The sequence below is a fragment of the Pelophylax lessonae genome (genome assembly GCF_965119305.1).
Source record: "Pelophylax lessonae genome assembly, chromosome: 13".
NCBI lineage: Eukaryota > Metazoa > Chordata > Amphibia > Anura > Ranidae > Pelophylax > Pelophylax lessonae.
The window spans coordinates 73,124,703-73,140,332 of NC_138780.1; the positions used below are offsets into that span (position 1 = coordinate 73,124,703).

Sequence of the window (15,630 nt, forward strand, 5' to 3'; positions counted from 1 at the left end):
ATCAAATATATCAAAAATTCGGACATGCGGACATTGGAACCGGACCAGACGAGCGTGATGGAGGAGAGGATTTCAGAGGAAGAGCTTAAGTTGGCCTTGGCGCAGACAAAACCACACAAAGCCCCCGGTCCAGACGGTTTCTCCTTTGTATATTATAAGCAATTTTTTGAGATCCTGAAAGCTCCTCTACTAGCGCATTTGAATTATATTGGGGAGGGAGGAAGTATGCCAATAGATTCCCTACGGGCGTACATCACCCTTATCCACAAAGATGGGAAGGATGCAACGATATGTGGAAGTTACCGTCCAATCTCCTTGCTGAATTTGGATACCAAGTTATTCGCAAGGATGATTGCGAACCGGATTCTGCCATACATACCGAGCCTAATCCATTATGATCAGGTGGGGTTTGTCCCTACAAGAGAGGCGAGGGACAACACCACCCGAGCAGTGGACCTAGTGTACAATGCGCAACGACGGAAAGTGCCAATGATGCTGTTGGCCGTAGACGCCGAGAAGGCTTTTGACAGGGTGGCCTGGAACTTTATCAGGGCCACCCTGACGCACATTGGCCTAGGAGAAAGAATGTTGACTTACATTATGGCATTGTATTCTAGGCCCTCGGCGGCGGTCAGGGTAAATGGGTGGAATTCTGACTTCTTTCAGATTAAAAACGGCACTCGCCAGGGATGTCCTCTGTCCCCACTGATTTTTATTCTTGCGCTAGAGCCCCTTTTGTGGAATATACGTCAAAATGCGGAAATAGCGGGACTTAATGTGGCAAAGGGACAACACAAGGTGGCAGCGTATGCAGATGATCTACTATTTTTTGTGACAGAGCCCGAAAAAACACTCCCACAAATACTAGACGCTATTAGTAAATATGGAGAGGTATCCTTTTTCAAAATAAACATATCTAAATCATCGGCATTAAACGTCTCTATGCCTGCAGGAAAATATAAGAACTTGCGGCAATGTTTTCCTTTTCAGTGGAACAATCAATCAATAGAATACCTAGGAATACATATCTGTGTGCTGCCCCGACTTCTGTACGTTATACAAGCTGTGCCAATTACAATACCAATGGCTTTCTTTGTTCAGGTTAAAAGTTTATTTCGAAATTTTATCTGGGCGAAAAAATCTCCCCGTATAGGGATGCAGATCTTAACCCTCCCGAAGGCAAAGGGAGGGGTGGGATTGCCTGACCTGTTACGGTACTATAGGGCGGCCCACCTTATGAGGGTGTATGACTGGCACTGCAACCAATCACACAAACAGTGGGCACATATGGAAAGAGAGATTATGAATTCTCCCACACCAGTTGCCCCATGGACTCCCATTCTGAAAACAGACAAAATACTCTCCCATCCGACAATAGGGGCAACGCTACATATAGCAACAAAAATACAAAACCATCAAGCAGTAGCACCCTCGGTCTCACCCTTGACGCCGTTGGTAGGAAACGCCTCTTTTATCCCTGGGAATACCAATGGGAAAATTATAGAGCTAGCCAAGGCGGGTAGAGCACGTCTGAGGGACGTATGGACTCAAGGTGATCCACCAACTACTGAAGAGATAATGACATGGCCCGAAGGGAAGTTGGACATTTTTAGTGCATTCCAAATCAGACACTATTGTAAACAGCTACAAAATAGTGGGTATATCCCAAGGTCATTAACACCATTTGAGTCTTTATGTGAGGGTGGGGAGCGAATTCCGCATGTACTATCTTACATGTACTCGCTCCTAGGGGGTATACAGGACCTACACCGTCCGAGGTTTGTGCAGAAATGGGAGAAAGATCTTGCTGTCTCTTTCAATCAACAACAAGTAAATAAAATCCTGAGACTCGCTCATAAAGCATCAATTGCCAGCAGATATCAGGAGATTAGTTATAAAGTATTAACCAGATGGTATAGGGTGCCGAGGATCCTGCACAAAATGGATCGAAAACACTCGGACAAATGTTGGCGATGCGGAGAAGAGGGGGGGACTATGATACATATATTTTGGTCATGCCCAGCAATTGGGGAGTTTTGGAACGAGGTGGCCCGAATAATTGAGGAATTAACAACAATTAAGGTAAGAGAAGATCCGGCATTGTGCCTACTACATTGTACGAGTAATTCTATTAAAAGATATAGAAATTCTATTTTGATACATTTATTGAACGCAGCGAAGGCCTGTATACCAGCTATGTGGGGACAGACTCAGAGCCCAACAGTACGTTTGTGGCTCTCCAAAATAAGGGAGATTCAGAGGATGGAATCATTAACTGCAGCACAGTTAAGAATGGAAGAGCGGCATAGGGTACGATGGCAACCCTGGACGTTGTTCACATGCTCAGAGGAATACTTACAGACAGTAGGATAGGGGGGCGGGCGCGGGGGGGAGGGGGGGAGGTGGGTTGGAGAGGGCGGGAGAGAGGCTATTTTTACTCATTTTTTTTTTTAATTTTACTGCTTTCAAATTCTTTTTTTTTTTTTTTTTTTTTTCCTTTCTTCTGCGATCTTCTGTCTTGCTCTCTCTATACCGGGTGTGACAGTGGAGGAGATAGATATGTGAGGTTTGACAATTAGGCGGGTTATCCGGAATATATGTTGTGTATGTCTTGTCTGGGAAGGGGATTTTTCTCCCCCCATCCCCCCCTTTTTTTTTTTTTTTTCTTTTTCTTCTTCTTCCCTCCCGCTGTCAAGGACAGGGGGAGAGGAAAGGGGAGGACTTTCTTCCTTATGCCAAAGAGAAATGATTTCTGTGTCGGCGCTTGTGGGGTTTTTTTCTTTTTTTTTTTCTCTCACGGATGAGTTTGGATTTGTGTGGGCTGGCGAAATGGGGGGTTAATTAACGTGTTTTGGTGTGTGGTCTCACGAATTGAGTGAAATGCTCACGGTATATGACATGGGGGGGAGTAGGGAAGGGTTCCACCTCCCCTCCTCTTATGTTTTTGTTGTTTATGTTTGTGTGTTATATTATGTTCCTATCCACGGGTGGGAGAGTACAAACTTCCTTCTCCCTGTCGGGTCGAAGGTCAAAGTGCACTAACGGATATTAAAGAAGGTATAAAGAAGTGTTTTTTTTTTTTTTTTCTCTTTTTTTTTTGTTTGTTGTGCAGAAGGCATAAGGGAATCACATGGTGTGTATCCTCCAAGGAAGGGGTTTTTTTTTTTGTTTCAAAATTTATCACATCTGGGATGTCTACTAGAGTCTTGTTTTGCTCAGGTTTAAGTCAGTAATTACTAAGAATTGTAGGTCTATAATACATAACACCAAATTTCCATGAAAATAATTGTACCGCTTTTGGTAGAAACTTCCAGACATAATCATACCGCCAGGGAGGTTAAAGGACCAACAAGCATAAAGTGCATGGTAACCAAGAGGGGTGAATGTACAGACTGCTAAATGCATTTGTGCTCCAGTTTTCAGTAATGTAACAATTCCTGTAGAGGTTTGCAGGCTGCAGACTGTGGGGGGGAAAATCAACTATTTCATAATGCAGGCAAAGCTTTTTTTTTTCTTTGCTTTTTCGTTGTGCAATACATTACACCAAAATATGAACACATGATTATTTCCTGTGACTACAGAAAGTTAAGCTTCTCTTACTGAGTTCTATTGTAGAAGTAGTGCTCTGCCTACCTACCTTAGGCTACATTCACACCTGAGCGTAGCGTTTTCGCGTGTTTTTTACCGCGATGTTTACCGCGATTTACAGGCGTTTTTACAGGCGTTTTTTGTGCAGGCGTTTTTAGATTGAATAGAAACCAATGGAAAACGCCTGTAATCTGCCCAAAAAGAAGCTCATGTACTTTTTTGAGCGTTGGGCGTTTTGCTTACAGCGTCAAAACGCTCAGATGTGAACAGGGGCCATTGAAATGAATAGGATTTGTCTTGTTGGGCGTTTTGAGAGCTGATCCTAGAGCAGAAAAACTCCCCAAAAACGCCCCAAAACGCCTAGATGTGAACGGAGCCTAAATGATGATCACACACTACCAGTGTCTTGTAGACATAAGGCAAGGCCCAGATAATCTGACCATCAAATGACAATTTGAGAGTGATTATATAGTTACATAGTAACTGCATCATCCTTAAAGTTTACCTAAGCCCTCGTTCACACTGGAGCGACTTGTCATGTGATCTGACAGGTTCAATCGCATGACAAGTCGCATTCTATTGCCGTCAGTCGCACTGTTCAACTTGGTGCGACGCCGACTTTGGGGTGCATCGATTTGAAAAAGTAGTTCCTGCACTACTTTTGGTGATTTCAGGTGCAACTTACATAGACATCTGCACATGAAGCCGCACATATGCCCTCCAAGTAGCACCCAAATTTGCACTGACTTGTGGTTTTGAAATTGTGCGATTTCAGATGAAGTTTCACGATTTCAAAGCCACAGTCAATGTGAACGAGGGCTAAAGGCAAAACTTTTTTTTCAGTTTTGGACAGACTGTAGATAGATTAGGACACACATTCGTTTTTATTGCTGTCTGTGCCCCTATTAACCTTCCTAGCGGTATTCCCGAGTGTGGCTCGGGGTTAAATTTCAGTGCCAAAAGCGGTAACCCCGAGTCACACTTGGGGTACCGTCAGAAGCATCGCTGGATCCTAGTAGAGGGGTTACTTACCTTGTCACCGGGATCCAGCGATGTATGCGGGTGGTGTGCGGCGGCGGATCTTCCTCCCGATGCTCTCTGTGCCCCGGCTTCCGTCTCCTGCGAACTGACGCTTGCAGGGGGGTGGAACCAGCGGCAAATTCAAAAGTAAAGCACACCAAACACACTGATACAATGCAAAATAAAATAAATTCACGTTAGATTGCCCCCCAGTGCCCTTTCCTGCAGTTTTACTGTACTTTTTATGTATATATATATATATATATATATATATATATATATATATATATACATATATATATATATATATATATATATATATATATACATACATACTTTAACTTATTTATAGTCATTTATGATATTATAATTTATGATTTTGTGTTTCAAACTTTATCAAACCCGAGATGTATGATAAGAAGAACGCACAGTAAAAAAAAATCATATGTAAAATAGTTGGTTTGGGCTGCTCATTCTTAAGAATTAATGGTACCGCTTTCAGCACCTAAAATCGGAAAGAATCATACCGCCAGGGAGGTTAAGGAGATTCACCCTCTCTATTTGTCCAGTTTACCATTATTGAAAGTGAAAGTAAAAGAAAATCTCAAAGTATGGGTTGTTCCAAGAAAAGTAATAGAGGGGAAATCTTCCAATGCCTTTGGGCCCATTGGTCCCGGTGCAGCGATGCGTGGCTTGGCCCCTTCTCCTCACCTCTGCCTCTGGTCTCTTTGGGGTGATGGAGGAGGTGGTCACGCATCGGCGCCATGCCTGTGTGCCCGACTCTCGGTATCTTTTTGTGCTGCATTACCGGGGTGCTCTTTCCATCGGACACCAGGGGCAGGCCATTGTTACCCGTTTCTGGCGCATATGCCGGATGTGGGATGTCTCCTACCGTCCCTTCATTCTGGCGTTTGCATGGCGCTGGCAGGCCTCCACCCTTGTCCTCTGGGGCTATTTAGCTGCGGTCTATCAGGCTCTCATTCTGGTCAGCTCTTCATGTGGTGGGGATTTTTGGAGCACCTACAGCGAACTCTTTACACTACTGGTAAGATCTTCGTGGGGTCTTTGTCACCCTCATTGCACTATATTTCTCACTTTGTTCACATTTTCTGGTCATGCTTTTTCTCCATTTTATCCTTTGGTCACTGAGCACTGTTTGGTGTCTTTCACAGATTTCCCTCGGTACCTTTGAATCTCCCATGGGTTTGGTGAACATATTATCAGGCACTAATCTCTACCTTTCTACTTAGCATATACTTTTCAATGCATATATATAATTTTTTTTTTTAAGATTACCACATGTCTACATGTATGTTCACTTTTCACTGAATGGTTCCATATGTCCTGGTTTGCCCTCTGGTTGCCTTCCCGTCTCTTCCCTTCCCTCCCCCTTTGGACTGGACGGTTCATCCTTGCCACGGCCCCAGATCAGATGACTGCCCTGGCGCTTTCTTCCCCCCATCTAGATGCTGGGTATATATGTTGATTCCGACATGTGTATGTGAATACGGCCCTTTTTAACCAATGACATCACCAAGCTTTTAATTCACGCCCTGGTTATCTCTCGCCTCGACTATTGCAACTCCCTCCTCATTGGATTACCCTTACATAGATTATCCCCCCTTCAATCCATAATGAATGCTGCTGCAAGACTTATCTACCTTACCTACAGTTCAGTGTCCTCCATCCCTCTCTGCCAATCCCTTCATATGCTTCCACTCACCCAACAAATAAAATTCAAAGTGCTAACAATAGTTTACAAAGTCACCCACAACTCTGCCCCCAGCTACATTACCAACCTGATCTCAAAATATCAACCAAGCCGCTCTCTTCGGTCCTCCCAAGACCTCCTGCTCTCTAGATCCCTTGTCACCTCTTCCCATTCTCGCCTCCAGGATTTCTCCAGAGCTTCTTCCATTCTTTGGAACTCTCTACCCCAATCTGTCCGACTGTCCCCTAATCTATCCATCTTTAGACGATCCCTGAAAACCCTTCTCTTTAAAGAAGCCTACCCGGCTACTAACTAATAACGCTGTTTCACTTGCTCCACCAGCCCATCCCCCACAGCTATTGCCTTTTGTATCAATTGACCCTCCCTTTTAGATTGTAAGCTCTAACGAGCAGGGCCCTCTGATTCCTTTTGTTCCAAATTGTATTGTAACTGTAATGTCTGCCTTCATTTTGTTAAGCGCTGCGCAAACTGTTGGCGCTATATAAATCCTGTATAATAATAATAATAAATCCTCTACCTCTAAAAATCCCCCCCAGTAAACATATCCCCCCCCCCTCACTTCAACTCCCCCACTCTCAGCTCAAATTCCCCCCAGGTCTCCCTTCCAGCACAAATCGTTCCAGTGACGAGCCCGAGCCCAGCGGCTCCAGCCACTGTCTCGGGTCCTCATTGATAGATTGATAGCAGCAGGAGCCATTGGCTGCCACTGCTGTCAATCAAATCCAGTGACACAGGAGTCGGGGGCGGGGCTGAGGCCTGCTGTCTGTGTCAATAGACACAGCAGCGGGACTTGTTAGCTTGCCAGCATGGGTGCCCCCATGGAAAGCAGCTATCTGTGTGTGGGGGCACCTGATGAGGGGGTAGAGCCAGGAGCGCCGCCGGGGTGCCCCAGAAAAGGAGGCTCGGGGCTGCTCTGTGCAAAAACCTTGCACAGAGCAGGTAAGTAAAACATGTTTGTTATTAAAAAAAAAACAAATAAAAACCTTTACAATCACTGTAAAAGAGAATAAAGTAATATAAAATCCGATTCTCAGTGGGGGGAAAAAAAACAAAACATCTGTGTCCAGTGTGCACTACTGCAATGACCCACCTATAAGGTCACAGCAACTTGTTGCCAGTGGCAACCGCAGACTGAGAGGGGGGAGATAGCAGATTGGTGAAAGAGAGTACAAGTATTAATTGCTGTGTAAAGTAGTTATAAGGAGGTAATTAAAAAGTAAATATATATTTATATATATAAAAATGTAGTATAATAAACTAGGCATTGCAAAAGCATAGCCAAATACATTAATTCTCAAAAAAAGCAATCATAGAGAGAGTAACTCAAGTGTAAATATCAAACCTGTGTACTGCTGTGGAAAAAAATGACCTCACAGGATTCAGACCCAGTGCAAATGGGGCTGGGCTAAATATATAGAGAGGTAAATGATCGCTCATAAGTAGGGATGGGCCGAACATCCGCCTGTTCGGTTCGCACCAGAATATTTCGAACAGGGAGAAAGTTCTAGTGAACATGCAAACTCTATTAAAGTCTATGGGACACGAACATGAAAAATCAAAAGTCCTCATTTTAAAGGCTTATATGCAAGTTATTGGTCATAAAGGTAAATGGGGACCTGGGTACTGCCCGATGGGACATGTATCATTGCAAAAAAGTTTTTCTTAAACTATTGTTTTTAAGGGAGCAGTGATTTTAATGATGCTTAAAGTGAAACAAAAAAAAAATGAAAAATTCCTTTAAATATCGTCCTTGGGGATTTTATGATCCCCTTAATGTGCCTGTAAAGTGGCGCATATGTACGGTGTATGGAGCCTGCTGTAGCAATACTGACATTTCTAAAGGAAAAAATTTAATTTAAACTTCAGCATTCTATGCATTAAGATAAAAAGCCTTCTGTGTACAGCAGCCCCCCTAATACTTACCTGAGCTCATCTCGATCCAGCAATGTTACAGGAGTGTCCCGGGTGCCCGGGACTTTCCCTCCTCATTGGCTGAGATGGCAGTGTGGCGCCATTGGCTCACGTTGCTGTCAGTCAGTGAGCCAATGGGGAGAGAGAGGGAGTTGGGTCGGGCCATAGCCCTGTGTCTAAATGGACACAGGGAGCTGCAGCTCAGCTCCGGTGCCCACATTGCAAGCTGCTTGCTGTGGGGGCACTCAACAGGAGGTAGGGGCTAGGAGAGCCGAAGAGGGACCCGAGAGGAGGAGGAGGATCGGGGCTTCTCTGTGCAAAACCACTTTACAGAGCAGGTAAGTAAAACATGTTTGTTATTTTTACCAAAAAAAAAAACAAAACGAGACTTCTTCTATTATATGCCAAGTCCGCAGTTTGCTAAATGCAATGACTTTTGCTTCAGATCTACATTTAACTGTTTCTACTACAAAGCCAAGGAAAAGTGTGGCTTAGATCATGTGCCTGACTGCGGAGCAATCTACTGAGGAAGAACCTGGGAAAATTTCCAGCGGCTCCTATGGGAGTAAGTGCTACACCCAGATTCAGCTGACAGGGGTCTAGAGCCTGCTGTCGGCTGACCTCATAGAGCTTGTCCAGGCTCTAGAGGAATCCTGACAAGAATGTTGGGGTCCACTCAGATGCCTTACCAGCAGCTGGCTCACCCTCTCTACTGTGAGACTGAGCCAGCCACTCCCACCCCTTCCACAGCTCAGCACTCCAGTGAGCGCTGGAGGGGCAGAGAAGAGAGACGGTGACTGACAGTCTTCTCACTGAAGACCGAGAACTAAGTGATCATTTGTCTTTGATCACTCTGTTCTCAGCCTTATGGCCGGAATACACGATAAGAATATCGGACGAAAATTTCCGTTCAGCGAGCGATCGGCCGATATTCTACTTGTTAATGTCCAGCCATCAATGAGCGATATCGATATAATGAACGAAAAATACCGTTTGAAAAACCCGAAAAAAGTCGTCTCGTTTGCGAAAGAACGATATTCTATACGTTGATGTTGAGGTCGTTCAATTCAACCTCATCACGCATGTCCGAAATATTTCCCCGGAAATGTTTGTTGACCCGGAAGCATTGTACCATGTCAAGAAGTTTCGTAAACACGAATGAAAAAGCTAAAGAAGTCCTCTCAGCCAAGATATAGCATGAAATGTCAAATAGACATATGTCATGTATTTTTTTAGCAAATCTATTGGTAAGGTATTCCCTATTTAAATTGTTAAATGGACTTTTTAAAATAAAGCATTAATCAACATTGTCCGATATATATTAAATGCATGATAAATTCCCAAAGAAAATGTTAAGAAGACACCGTAAATGCGTAAACAAATTTTTTTATTGATTTTGTAATCAAATAAAAATATATATTTATATATCATAAAAAACATAAAGATGTGTGTTTTGTATGAATAATACAAAAAGATATTTGACAGATGTTCACATAGTGCCAATGGAGACAAAACATACACAACAAATAACAGGTTGCCAAATAGTGCAAATTGCCCATATATGCAAGTGCAAGCATGATCAATGGGAAATGGACTTATAGTGCAGGAATTGAGTATTTGTAGGTTGTCCTTGCAGGTCACTGTTGTGACATCTGTATGTCATAATGCAACATAATTTTAAAATATAACAGCCACTGAGAGGTAAGGGGGAGCAAAATCCAAATCAAAGACTTTTTTCAGATGATTATGATTGTTCAACAGTATGCATCAAGGACACTGGAAGACTGTAGACTATAATAGGCAACCACTGTATGAAGTAGTCATGTGCACATTAGTTTTCCCCTTCCCTCCCCTCCAAAAATGCAAGAACACAGAGGAGGAGCCTAGGCCATGCACCTACAGAAATACAAGAATAAGCACATCTCTTGTGTACTTATTAGTGCATTCCAAGTCACACCAAAAAAAGGTTAGCACGCTCAATGGGAACTGGAGGCAATGCTGCTTATGTAGTGATAGTGCCTACTCCTCATACTCCTCATACTCCTCATCATCATACTACACCACTGGCACCATATCAGAACCATCAGGGTACTCCACCAATCCATCAACAACAAAATGCTCCATGGTCTTATCCGACATCAGAAAGATCTGCATGGGGTTCAGATTATAATTACACTAGCCTGTAAGTTGTCTGTCTAATGTGTTCATTACCTGCTGGTCTGTTGACATCATGTTTTTTCCACATATACTTGATGAAGGTTGGTTTATTTCAAATATACTTTATATAAAGGATTGTTTGTACAGTTTATTTTTTTATGTTAATAAAAAAAATTTACAGCTGATATGTGGTGTTTGTGCTGAATATTTTCCTGTTTAACCCGTTTTGAGTCTTGCTACATTCAATAAGATGATATGAACCTATAGTGGTATGTACAGAACATGTCATTAACATTAACCACTTTACAACCGGAGGATTTTGCTGTCTTCCGTCCAGGCCACTTTTTGCGATTCGGCGCTGTGCGACTTCAACTGACAATTGCGCGGTCGTGCGACGCCATACCCAAACGAAATTTACCTCCTTTTTTTCCCACAAACAGAGCTTTCTTTTGGTGGTATTTGATCACCTGTGCGATTTTTACTTTTTGCGCTATAAACAAAAAAAGAGCGTTTATTTTGAAAAAATAACAATATTTTTCACATTTTTTTATATGAAATTCCCCCCAAAAAAGATGTAAAAACCAATTTTTTTAAAAGTTTTTGGCCAATTTGTTTTATGCTACATATGTTTGGTAAAAAAAATCGCAATAAGCGTATTTTGATTGGTTTGCGCAAAAGTTATTGCGTTTACTAACAAAGGGAAAGATTTCTGTCATTTTTGGTGTTTTTTTTTTAACGCGTAATGGCGGCGATCTGCGATTTTTTTTGCGGGACTGCGACATTGCGGCGGACAGACCGGACCCCTGACTGACATTTTTGACACTTTTGGGGGTACCAGTGACATTACTGCAGTAATCAGTGCTATATATATGCACTGTTACTGTAAAAATGACACTGGCAGGGAAGGGGTTAATTTTATTGGAGAGGGAGGGGTTAATGTATGCCTGGTGCTTACTGACGTGTAGGGGGGGAGGTGACTATGTGATTCATGGACAGATCGGATGTCCAGCTATGCTGAACAGTCCGATCTGTCACTCCCTGTCACTATGGAGATCCGCCCGCTGTGTTTACACACAGCGGGCGGATCTCCAGACTCGATCCCCGACGATCGGGTAAGAGCAGCGGCGATCGCCGCTGCTCCTCCCCTGGCCCGACTCCCGCTGTGAATGAAAACAGCGGGAGCGAGCCTCCGGCGGCGCGCAAGCGCCGCCCAGAAGGGGGGAGTGTCCAGTCACGTTAATACTACGTGGCTGGACGATAACGAACCACTCTGCCGCAGTAGTATTACTGTGAGCGGTTGCAGAGTGGTTAATTAAATAACCAGACGCAAAATAATGAACACCAATAGGTAACGTTTAATTTCTAATGGAATAACTGACATAAACAAAACGGTGTAGCATTTTATCAAGATTTTTTCATGATGCAGAAATTGTTTAAACCGTTCGAAAAAACTATATGTCACCCTGCCACTCCACAGCGCCACTTCCAACAAAGTAGTTCATATAATCCACTCGGTTTTGCCTTGCTGCATGTGTTGCTAACCTGGGGTGTGAATGTCCAATTGATGTAAGGGTGTCTGCAGTATCACGTAAATCGGTTTGCACAGATGAACTTGGCATTGGTTCACATCTTTCGTGATCTGCTCCTGTATGTGCTCCAGATGATAAATATTTTGATGCATTACGCCTAAGGAAATTGTGGAGGATGCAACAGCAAAGCACAACTTGATCAATTTTTTCAACTGACAAATTGATTGTTGTCAGGAATATGCGGAATCGATTCGCCATTATTCCAAAAGCATTCTCAACTACACGACGTGCCCTTGAGAGTCGATAGTTGAAAATTCTTTGCTCTTTAGTGAGACTCCGGAAAGGGAATGGCTTCAAAAGATGATCTCCCAGGGCGAAAGCGTCATCAGCAAGAAATACAAAGTTTAAATTTTCGAGCGTTTCCTGCGTTGACGGCAAATTTAGGGTTCCATTTTTTAGACGGCGGTAGAACTCAGTTTCTTCTATAACCCCTCCATCGGAGTTCCTACCATTCTTACCAACATCTACAAATATAAATTCGTAATTGGCATTCACAACAGCAAGAAGGATAATGCTGAAAAACCCTTTATAATTATAGTAGAACGATCCGGATTGAGCAGGGGGTGCAATCCTGATATGTTTTCCGTCAATTGCTCCGCCACAATTTGGGAAATTCCACTTTTCTGAAAATTCGGTTGCAATTTTCATCCACTCCTCTGATGTTCCTGGAATCTAGGTATTAATGAACATAAATAGTTGTATTATATTGCTAGACAATTAATTGATTTTATAATCAACTAGACATTCATATTTATCATTCTACATATGAAATGAACTAGATAATAAGTAGCAAACAGGTATAGCATGGAGAATAGATGAGAAATGAATACAGAAGATATGTAGAGGGTTTGACAGTAGGTTAATATCATAAATGTGTATTACCTTTATGTAATCCTTTTGCAGGACCCTGATGATTGCACTGCAGGTTTCAGGAATAATCCTTCCTAGTGATTGGGAGGATATACCGGTACTGTATTTGAGGTCCTGTAGGCTTCTTCCAGTGGCTAGGAACCTCAGAGTGGCAATAAGTCTCTGCTCAGCAGTGATGGAGTCCCTCATAACTGTGTCTTGTTTCCTGATATGGGGACCAATTACAGATAATAAATTTTGGAAACAAGCATCAGACATCCTGAGGTAGTTCCTGTAGTCATCGGGATTGTTCTCCTTTAGCTCTCTAATCAAGTCAATATGAGAATATTGATCCCGGTTCTGCAGCCATTTCTTTGTCCAAATTCTTTGCTTCCTTGTGCTCTTTTTTTGGTGTTTATGGATGGCTAAAACACCAAGTGCACTGATGTAAATTTTCTTATTCTGGGCCTTATCCATATTCTATATCGCCCGTTCGTGAACACGAACACTAACCGACGAACGCACGTGTGTGATATAGAGATATATATGTATATATACACACGGCTATATTAAATTATGCCTTTTAACGTTGGTCCCACGCTCGTTCGTGCTAGGCAGTCGTTGGTGCTCGGAGGAAGTGCGTGGCTCTTGGTGCTAGGAGGAAGTGCGTGTCTCTAAAAAGGTCACACACACATTACATCACTTCCGCTTAAACGTGCAACGTGCGGATTACGTATCTAATCGATTGGTCTGTAACGGTTTTTTTTGGATCGTTGATGTTGGCAACGTTTTCGACCGACGAACGCTGTTTCGATAGTCGGCGGGCACCGGTCGGGCGATATTTGGGCCGTGTATGTTGGCAACGTTTTCGACCGACAAATACTTTTTCAAAAGTCGGTGGTCGAATGATTGGGCGATATTCTTATTGTGTATTCCAGCCATTAGAGGTAGCGGGGGACAGATGCAGCATCCACCTAGGTGAGTATGATTGTTTTTTGTTTTTTGAAGCCCACACTTCCCTTTTAAACAATTGTAATGCCTCCCTTGTTTTATAGATACTTTTATTAGAGAAGACTAATATTAGTATTAATACTATTATTAGAGAAGACTATTCAGGTCTTCATCCTGCCACTTACGGCATTGCATTATAATAAAACAACAACTCAGGGACTAAAGTACTCTTAATATGCCACTGTCTGTAGCTGTTCCTGGTATTGGTCAGTTCTGGCAATAATACACTTAGTATGGCAAATAGTTTAGGAGCCACTCATAGTGCTTATTTAACCCTGGTTCACACTGAATGCAGCTTTGAAATTGTGTGACTACTTGAAATTGCACGATTTCAAAACCGCATATCAGTGCGACTTTATTTGTGACTTGGCTGACATCTGTGTTACTTCATGCAAGTCGCACCTGAAAAATAGTGCAGAAACTACTTTTTTTAATCAACGATATGGCACCACAAAAGTTGGAGTCGCACCAATTTCAACCATTTCATTGCCAGCAATAGGGTGCAACTTGTCATGCGATTTGGACCTCTCAAATCGCATGCCAAGTCTCATCAATGTGAATGGGGGCTTAGAAAATCATACTATCTAAATATTCTTACTGAGGTCTGGCTTAAAAAGCCCCTATACAAAAACAAAAATGAAACGAGGTAGTTATAGTCAGTGTTTCTTACTTCTGCATTTAACAATGAAAATTGCTTTTAAAGAGAAGCATTGTCAGTTTAACCGTTTGATACTGCAGAAAGTCATATTAAAGTGACACTGAATTTGGAGGCATGAAGAGCAAATGTAGTCACCCTAAAATAGGAAGTCTGAGGAGAACAAAAAAAAAAAACACTTACATTTAAGTGCTGAAACAAACAGAGATAGAAGGTACATTCTATTTATGAATATATATATATATATATATGATCTTGATGGTATCTGCCATACATGGGCATTAGGGCAGCTGCTGATTCAATTTTTTCAATTTTTAGTTTGCACGGTTCTTTTTGGTGGTGAGGGCGTATTGATACAGTATTATATGTGACATTCACCAAACTTTCAGTTCAGGTGAATCTTTCTGGTTCATGTATCCTAAATTACAGTGAAAGGGTCACCTGGAGTAAATGTTTGTTGAATGCCAAAATCACTGCTTTATAAATATAATTCATATTCTTAATGCCTCTTGTCGTTAAATGTAAAAATCAGTTTGTTGTCCCTAGATAACCACTAAAAAAGTGTGAGTCTAGGATTCCCACAACAGGATGGTCACTGCATCTACAAATAGGAAATGTTGCAAACACCACCCACATTGCATTTTTTTTTTTTTGCCTAACAGCCTGCGTCCTCAGAGCAACCTATTTAAATATACTATAAGAACAGGGCTTTTGGCCAAAATTAGGGAGCCTCACCTTTAAAATGATATTCAACTTTGTATTCTTAACTTTAAAAAGTACCTCCTATTGCTCTCAGCCTCCTCTAAAGCCCCGTACACACGTACCGATCGTCGGCCGAACGATCGGCCGTCTTTTGTCCGAGGGCTGTCGTGTCTGTTGAAAAGTGCAAAAGACTGCACACGAATTTTGTCGGCCAACAACAGCCGACTGCAGAAGTGATGTCATGTGATGGTTAACTTTCCTTGTCTTTTTTCTTTTCTGAGCATGCCCAGTCTTGCTAATCTGCTGTCTGTCGGCCGAAATCTGTACTGACTGGCGAACAATCGGCCGTTCTGGTGTGGGCCAACAAAAATTTTAATGCTTGCAGGACAGATTCTGTTCGGCCGAAAATGCGCTGT

The 15,630-nt window shown here is 42.5% G+C and overlaps 2 protein-coding genes across 3 annotated transcripts in view; one reads left to right on the plus strand and one right to left on the minus strand.

Annotated features, from left to right (window-relative positions):
• The window catches only part of PLCB2 (phospholipase C beta 2), a 354,260-nt gene that overhangs the window by 84,021 nt on the left and 254,609 nt on the right, over positions 1-15,630 (plus strand). The gene's annotated exons all lie outside the window — the stretch shown is intronic.
• On the minus strand, positions 11,860-13,323 carry LOC309569843 (putative nuclease HARBI1; the record flags this gene model as incomplete). Its single annotated transcript, XM_082275841.1, has 2 exons — positions 11,860-12,669; positions 12,880-13,323. The coding sequence occupies 2 exons, from the start codon at positions 13,321-13,323 to the stop codon at positions 11,860-11,862; spliced, it is 1,254 nt and encodes a 417-aa protein (XP_082131967.1).